The 8928-nt window shown below is 39.7% G+C and overlaps 1 protein-coding gene across 6 annotated transcripts in view; it reads right to left on the minus strand.

Moving 5' to 3' along the window:
- MID1 (midline 1) overlaps positions 1-8928 on the minus strand; it is a 371641-nt gene that overhangs the window by 35090 nt on the left and 327623 nt on the right. For all 6 annotated transcript variants that reach the window (XM_017509924.2, XM_037731852.1, XM_037731853.1 and 3 more), the window contains exon 5: positions 4258-4406. In XM_017509924.2, the coding sequence (XP_017365413.1) occupies positions 4258-4406 (149 nt within the window). The remainder of the gene's footprint in view (positions 1-4257; positions 4407-8928) is intronic.

Raw genomic sequence — 8928 nt, forward strand, 5'->3', positions numbered from 1 at the left:
AAAAAAAAAAAAAAAAAGAACTAAGCAATATCTTTTCAGAATTGATAACTGGAGTTTTGGGCTTTGTCTTCTGGAAAAAATCCTTCAACTGCCTATGGCAGTGAGGAACAAAAGGAACACCTTGAGGAGTCTGAGAACCTCCTAGGTGCTCTGAACAATAGGTACTATTCAGAGGGAATTTTCTTTTTATCACCTTCTTGATACAGATAAGTTACTGCTAAAAGTGATTTTAATTCTAGATTCTTCATAAGCAGTAGACCAACTTTCTTATGCCTGGACTTAGTGAATAGTTTTGCTTATTTAACATAATGCTATAAAGGTACATATAAAATCACACCAAAGACCTGTCTACTAGTGTAGCTTGAGAATATAGTACATTATACAATTAATTATATTTGCATTCATCTAGTGAGTGGGAAGGAGAACTAGTATTTGTTGCATGTTCACCTTGTGACAGAAAGTGGCTAATGTTTTTACTACATTATTTCATTTTATCCCCACAATAGCCATCTTAGGTAGGAACAATTGGTCCTGTTTTACAGATTTATGGATCCATTCACTGACTCACTCATTCATTCATGTTAGGCAGCTTGCAATGTGCTGGGGCTATAATGGTAAAAATAAGGTGGCTAGGGTACCTGCCTACTTGGGGTATATGAGCAAAACTAGCATCAGCAATGTTAACAAGCAGCCTCAATGCTATCTACAATCGCTAAGCAATTAGCACAGAATCAAACAATTGGTTCCAAAGCAAAAGCATCTCCTACAATGTAAAGCTTGAGGTTCTCTCTCCTTTTGGAGTTGTTTGATGTTTCTGAAATGAAAAAAAAGTTTACAGTTTTGATTCAGCTTGTAGGAGGACATATCCACTTTAAGTAACTTAACGATGCAGAAAATCTCATCTAAGTCTCACTTCAAGAATGCCTGCAGGATTATAAATTTATTCTGGGCTCCACACCTGAACTGAAGAATAAAGACTGTTTGGAAGTATACAGGAGCCAAAGACCAAGGCAGGCACAATAGGAGACAGAAAAAAGAAGTCATGTCCTAAAGAAGAATGTTAAATGACAGGTTGACAAATAGGGGCAGGCAGACAGAGAGTAACACTGGAAAAAAGACACACAAGGTGGGCTAGACTGACATGTTGAAACGTGAAAAAACACATCCAACTAACCCTCATGGGGTAGCTATAATGCTAACGACCTGTTCTTAGGAATGTAAAGCAATGTTATCACAACAGTAACAGCTATTCTGAAACCAATTTTCTTTTTTTTTTAATAAATTTTTTTTATTAGTAAAAAAATTTTTTGGGGGGGGCACATAGTAGGTGTATATATTTATGGAGTACATGAGATATTTTGATACAGGAATGCGATGTGAAATAAGCACATCAAAGAGAATAAGGTATCCATCCCTTCAAGCATTTATCCTTTGGGTTACAAATAGTCCAATTACATTTTTAAGTTTTTTTAAAAAAGATATGATTAAGTTATTATTGACTATAGTCACCCTATTGTGCTATCAAATAGTAGGTCTTAACCATTCTTTCTTTTTTTCCCATCAACCATCCCCACCCCACCCCCACACCCACAACCCCCTGCTACACTTCCCAGCCTCTGGTAACCGTCCCTCTACTCTCTCTGTCCATGAGTTCAATTGTTTTGATTTTTAGATTCCACAAATAAGTGAGAGCATGCGATGTTTCTCTTTCTGTGCCTGGCTTATTTCACTTAATGATTTGCAGTTCCATCCATGTTGTTGCAAATAACTAGAGCTCATCCTTTTTTATGGCTGAATAGTACTCCATTGTGTATATGTACTACATTTTCTTTATTCATTCATCTGTTGATGGACACTTAGGTTGATTCCAAATCTTAGCTATTGTAAAAGTGCTGCAACAAAAACAGGAATGCAGATATCTCTTCTATACACCAATTTCGTTTCTTTTGGGTATGCACCCAGAAGTAGAATTAATGGATTATATGGTAGCTTAATTTTTGTTTTTTTTGAGGACCCTCCAAACTGTTCCTGAATCCAATTTTCCAGGTAGAAAATAGCTCAAAGAACCATAGCTAAAAACTGACAGTGCTAGGATTGGAACCCAGGTCTGCCAACTTCTAGTCTAAGCCCAGTGTCCTTTTCCTACATCCTAGCTGCTGGAAGGATAGAAAGGCTCAGTAATTAACCAAGAGGATTGACAAATAGCAGTGGGAGAAAAGGGAATTGCAGAAACAGAGACAAGGCTCTAGACAAGGCTCTTGGCAATTTTTTACAGGCTCTGTGAATTCAAACTGGACAGAAGCACATTCTTTGTAGAAAGATAAATCAAAGTCATGTTCCTGTTCTTGATGAGTTGGGCTTGTTATAGAGAGAGCTGAATAGAAGCAGATATGTCCCACTGGATTGGAGGGGGATCGTACGTGGGCATTCCTGCACCTGGGTTATGCCTCAGATGCAAATCTTCTTTCAACAATAACTGTTATGGGGACACATTGTCTCTGGTCACTAGGCAAGAATTTATTCATGTGACACTTGGTTGAATCTTCAGGGATTGATGAGGAATGCAGCTCACAGTAGCCACTTCATCTGGACATCTCAAAGCTCACAGGTGGAGAAAAGTACTCTTGGATTCCTGTTGGAAACCATGACCTAAGTATAAATGCTATCTATTAGAGTCCTGGGTACATTGGAGTATTAGTGCTATTTGCAGTTTTTAACATTAGGGTGAATACTGAGCAACTGGATATGGCCCAGGGAAAATAAACACTTGGAACCTAGGAGTCAGGAGGAAAGTAACAGGCCTCTCAGAGTAGGGAGGAGAGCATTTTAAGGATGATAGCCAGCTGTTATCCATGTCTTCTAGAAGAGATAAGCATCTAATCAGCTGCAAAAGGAATTTTCCTCAAATATAAGAAATAATACAGTCAAGTTGGCTGGACAGTAGACCAGAGTTGTAAAAACACTGCACATTATTCCTTAAGAAGAGTAGAAATGGAGATGCCAATGACTAACTCCTCTATGCAATATTTTCAGAATTAGCACGTTTCCAAAACAAGCAAGCACTCAATAAATGTTAGTTTCCTTTCTCTTTCTTTGAATAAATTTGAGTCATACAATGGTGAGTATTTTTTTTTTCTCTAGGCCAGGGGTTGGCAAACTGCAACCTACTGCCTGTTTTTGTAATGGTTTTATTGGCACACAGCCATACCCATTTGTTCCTATATTATCTATGGCTGCTTTAGAGCTAGCTACAATGGCAGAGTTGAGTAGCTATGACCAAGACCTTACCACATGCAAAGTGGAAAACATTTACTCGATGATCCTTTATAGAAAAAGTCTGCTGATTTCTGTTCTAGGGTGAAGGTCAGGATGAATGATCTCTCTGGGGTCTTCTAGAGAGAGGATTTTATTATGGCTTTGGATAAAGGGCAGTTGACTCTGAAAATCAGAATGAATGAAGTCAAGGCCATTAGCATCAGTTAGAGATGTCATTTATGTGGCATTGGCTGTACCTGGCCCAGCCTAGTGCTTCTCTTTCGATCCACTAGAATTGCTATAGGTGTTTGTGTCAGTGAAGATGAGCAATTTTTATGCCAATCAAGTACGTGTGCTAAAGAAATACTTATCCTTGACAGTTTTACTGCTGAGCCAACCATTCAGGCAACATCATGTTAAAGCTCCCTACCTGAGAAGAAAGGATATTTTAAAAGAAGGCCATATGAAGTTGACAGTTCGGTCCTTTCTCTCCTGCATGAGTCGGCCTTGACCTTTTCAGGTGAGGCCAAGCTCCTCAACCAAATGAAAACGGGCCTAACAGAGAACAACACCTGTCTGATTTTTTAAAAACATAGATGAGCTCTGTGATGAAAGAAAAGACTCCCTTTTATGTTTTTGCCTTCATTTTGACTCTTTGTTGTCAAGTGTACGATAACATCACATCTGAGAGTCACAATAAATGCTGTTTTTGTGCCATCATAAGCTCCCCCTCATCCAAAAGCAGGTTGATTTTATTCTTTCTAACTGGTGGACTCTTGTTTCAAAGGCCTTGAACTCCAGGCTCCAGGCTGTTACTGAAAAGGCTTTCACATGTCAAAGGGAAGCATCTTTAGCTGGAACAAAACTGCTCAAAGCCTCTATTCTCTCTGGTATGAGCCTTGAAAATGAAAATAAAAGCAAGGCAAGGGCGAGACCAACCAATCACACCCCAGATACAAGAGTCCCAGTAGCCGGGAAGTTCCTGGGGGCCCCTGCACTCACCTCTCGGTGATATTCTTAGCAGTCTGTAGGAAACGGGCATGATCATTCTCCTTCAGAGAGTGTTCTGCTTGGGAGATGAGTGATGCCGACCGCTCAATGCACTGTTTGCAGTTTGCAATCTGCTGAGCCAGTTTGCGAAGCCTCATCACCTTGAACAAAAGGGACATGGAGAGATGGTTACACGGGTAGGCTTGCTTAGTGAAAAGGCATCAGGCTGGATCCTTCATTTTGTTGTGTTATACTTCCACAAAAGTTCAAAAAGTAGGCACAGAGATATACCAAAATATGGAAAGCTCTGTTATGGGACTCTGGTTTAGAAATATTTTATCTCCTTGGAGAAGTGTTGCTAATTCATTTTATGAGGAAACACTGAATTGTGAATTGCTTCCCTGTTGTTGGGAAAAAAAGGTGTTGCCCTGTGGCAACTTACAAAGGGTCACCAGACCTCTTCCCTGGACTATTCCATACAATGACTGCAAGACTGTAGGGAACCCTGGAACTTTCTGTATCTCAAGTTTTCAGCTGTGCCATTAAGAAGATAAAACATCTTTATAGGTGGTGTATCTACAGTTTAAGTAAAAACCATTTTCTAAAAAGATTTTTGCAATTCATGTAATAAATTCGAGAATGAAAAGCATTAGGTGTTACTATTTCCCACACTACCTAAAACTCATGTGTTAACAGAAAGGGAGCATTTTTCCCATTGATTGATATTTTTCCTGTTGAACAGATGAGACAAAGCCAAAAAAAGCACAGCTGGGCCATTTCCCCTCACTGGGAACGTCATTTCCAGGCACTTTGTGCTTACTTGATAACTAGGAACTATTTTGATAAGCATTTCCCAGTTGGGATAAAAACACATGATTGCTTCACAACCTCCATTCCAATTCCTGATTCTGTCTTGCTTGAAAATGTCCCTCAAACGTAATTGACCATAACCTCCGGGGCAGGCCAAGATAAGTCCAAGGTAACCCACTTGACTGTTTGCTCTGGTGTTTGAAATGTGCTGTGAGATGAAGTCCTCTGGCCAGAAGCCAAGTTAAAATTAGACAGCTAATTGGAACTGCCGTGTGCCTAGTGCCCCCAACCACACACCCAGGGACAGGTTTCGGCTGGCTTTATGATAATTCTGGAATGGAAAATAGCCCTGGGTGAAAGGGTACGGAGGAGGCCAGTTAATCTGTCTTACAGACAAGGCTGGCTCAAGACTCCCTCCAGAATTCCTGCTAACTCCAAGAAATTCCTTCTTTCTCCAAGTCGTCATTACCATTCCTTTATAACTCTAATCTAAGAAAAGGAAGGAAGGAGATGTCAGAACTTGAGGCCTCTAAGGAACGTCCAATTCCAAGTATGTATTATAGCAAACAAAGGAAATTCATACTGAATTAGAGGCAGCAGGCACAAGATTTCCGGCGAGGGAGAGAAAAATTCCTGAAAGAGTCAGAGAATTAAGTGTCAAAACTTTGGGGCAAATAATATATGATCATGAGCCTGGTAAAAGACTTAATGCATTATAATTATAGTTACTGTCCCCAGCGGATTAATTGTATTCATTAGTGGAATAAAATAACACTTATTTTACACCAAATAGAATTTAGCCTCTGGCATCATTTTATCTGGAGGCAAAGCTAAGGAAGGCATCCAGTGCAGTGCAGGATAATAGAACATGTCCATAAGCAACTGTCAGAGAAAGGAAGATTCCAGAAGGAAAACTAATTTACAGCCCATAGAACAAACCAAGTGAGTGGAATATTTAATCACATAGCATAAAGAATAATTTAAATTACATAGCATAATTGAAGATGTTTAACACAATTCTAACAAAAGAAAGGTCAAAATATTCCTTTAGAATAACTTCATGACAACCACTTATCCTTTAGATATGCCTATTAAAGACCACACGCATTTCAAATGCTATGATGCTTGAACTCCAGTTTCTTCTTTTCTTTTTCTATCATGATATTGAATATTAAAAGTGACATAATAGGAAAAAGAATAAAAGAGCCCTAAATCATGCGAAAATTAAAGCAAGACAAAATGACAGCCTCCTGTGAAAATACTGGAATGTTCTACAGAGAACAATTTTGGGCATAATTTTAGTTATAGGTTAGTGTACAATTTCATCTGATATGCCTGATTTGAGCTTTGCAAACCTAGTGCATAAAAGAATCAGCTGGGGATCATTTTGAAAGAAAAACAGTAGATGTTTCAGTCTATTCGCCAATATTTGAGTTAAGGGGTTGCAATTCGCAGAACATGAGGAATTTGCATTTTAACAAGCAACAATTGTTTTTAAGTCTGCAGGTGATAAATCATTAGGACAGTCAGGACTAGCATTTAAAAAACCCAACAGAAGAGAAGAGGAGAAAAACAAATAGCAGAGTGCATTCCTGGTAGAAAGGGCAAGTTAGGTTTTGTAAAACCTTTTGTGTGTGTGCATGCATACACACTGTATTGTGATGTCCTATGTATTTCTTACTGTGGGTTACAGTAAAAAAAAAAGAAAGAGAAACACTGCTCTAAGTTAGATGTTCACAGGCTGTGATCTGTGGGCCAAATCCAGCATACAACCTGCTTGTGTAAATAAAGCTTTATTGGCAGACTACCACACTCAATGGTTACATATCATCTATGGCTGCTTTCTTGCTACAACATTGTGCAGAAGTGAGTTGCTGCAACAGAGACTGAATGGCAAAGCCTAAAATATTTGTTATCTGGCACTTGACAGAAAAGTTTGCTGACGCCTGGCTTAAATGATTACAGTCAGATGGCCCTGATTTGCAGCATACTCTGAAACACTGTCCTACTTGTCACAGCACTTCGAACTCAGACACCCAGCATGAAGCAAAATACTTAGTTTTCCATTAGACAACACTTTTTAATGTATTATTTTTAAAAGCTGACAAGGTGAATAAAATTTGATGTTTAAAAAAATTAGATAGTGACACATAAAAATATTCTGTATATGTCTGTCTTAATGCTTCAGGGGAAATGTTTTCCAGTCAACTCTTCATTTTTCCTTTGGGAAGTGAGATTACCACATTGTAACTTTTGGAATCCACTCTGTACTCGTCACGGAAATAGTTTGCCTATTGGAATCTCCTTTTAGCAGGGACACAGGCCTGTTTATATAATTTCATTTGCTGTTTATTATACCTTACACACTCTTTTAAAAGCCACCTTATTTTGCTCAAAATGCATTTTCAACACTTATTTTTATATAAATGCTTTTGTACGTATGTAGGATACACAGCCCAAAACAACTAGGTCCAAACAATGCATCCTCGACTCACACAAGTATCTGAACTGAAGATGAGGCCTGTTCTCACCATCTCTTTAAGGCCATGGAGAGCTCAACATTTAGTCCAAGTTAATTCTCTTAAACTTTGAAGATTTAGTGTACATAAAAGGCAATGAAGAAAAGGGCTCCTTATTTTGTTGAGCTTTGGCCTTCAGAAGTCTATCACAGATCTCTGTGTCTGAACATTAAATGAATGAACTCAATCTGGAGTTAGCTCTTTGTGTGTTGACATGAAACATAACCTCGACTATTGAAGAAAAGAAGAACATTCTTTCCCAGAAAGCCTAATGGCTTGAGACTCTCCAGACCATCCACCTATAAACGCTGTCAAATTACTTGTTTCAGAGAATGCACAATGGTACAAGAGCAGGAATCATTAGTAGGTACTAACGTACAATAACATCACCTGCTTGGCGACCGCCTCAACTGCAGAATTGGAGGTCAGTTTGACAGCCGGGTGACTAGCATCAGAGATAGAAAGGGGCAAAATAAGGCAGTTGATGAAACTCACTTTTGGAGTCTCCATAATTCCTCCTGGTTCTTGCTCCACCTGCCCACTTCCAATTGTTGGTCGGAGGGCCCCACCATCCCTTCTTTTGACTCAGTGCCCTCAAGTTGCCACTGCCATCCTGGGCTGCAGGGACCCAGGTCCCCAGTGAACCACAAGTCCGTACTTGCTCTCTCTGACTGGCACCTCAGGTTTCCACGGTGTTGGCATTCACACCCTTCTTCTTAAAAACAGGCCTCAGACTCTTGTGCCTTCCCAAGGTGGTGGCCAAAACTCAGTTTCCAAATTTCCACTACGGCTGAGTTTTCTAATTTCAATATCTACATTTTTCCCTCCAAAACTGTTAATTTGTTGCTTTCCTATTTATTTTTTTCTTATTTCATTTCCTTCTTTTGTGGCTTCACATTTTTGGCTGTTTTGAAAGAGAAGTTATTCTTTCATTTCTTTCTTTGATCATCTTAAGGCCACTTCTTTTAAAGTCTTTTTCTTATTTTCCTATAAAATTAATTTTATCTGGGGTAAGATAATGTTGTCTGCTGATTTTGTTGGCTGTATGTTTAGAAATTTGAGATTTCGATTATACATTGGGATGATCCAACATGGCCGTTTAGGAACAGCTCAGGATTGCAGCTCCCAGTGAAAGCGCAGAGGGTGAGTGGACGCTGCGTTTTTATTGCCCACAGACTAGGAAATTCCCGGGCGGAGGAGCTCCACGGTCGCCAGCGCGGCTGTGACGGCCAGCACCGCTGCTTTGCCCTGCGCGGCTGCTTTGTCGGCGCCCTGGAGCCGCGGTTCTCCGTACAAAATGCACCGGTCCGGGGGCCCTTTTGGCTGGCGATTGGAGCCACGGGAAGTCGCCCAT

Source organism: Cebus imitator, unplaced genomic scaffold, assembly GCF_001604975.1.
Source record: "Cebus imitator isolate Cc_AM_T3 unplaced genomic scaffold, Cebus_imitator-1.0 Scaffold426, whole genome shotgun sequence".
In the NCBI taxonomy this organism is placed as follows: Eukaryota; Metazoa; Chordata; class Mammalia; order Primates; family Cebidae; genus Cebus; species Cebus imitator.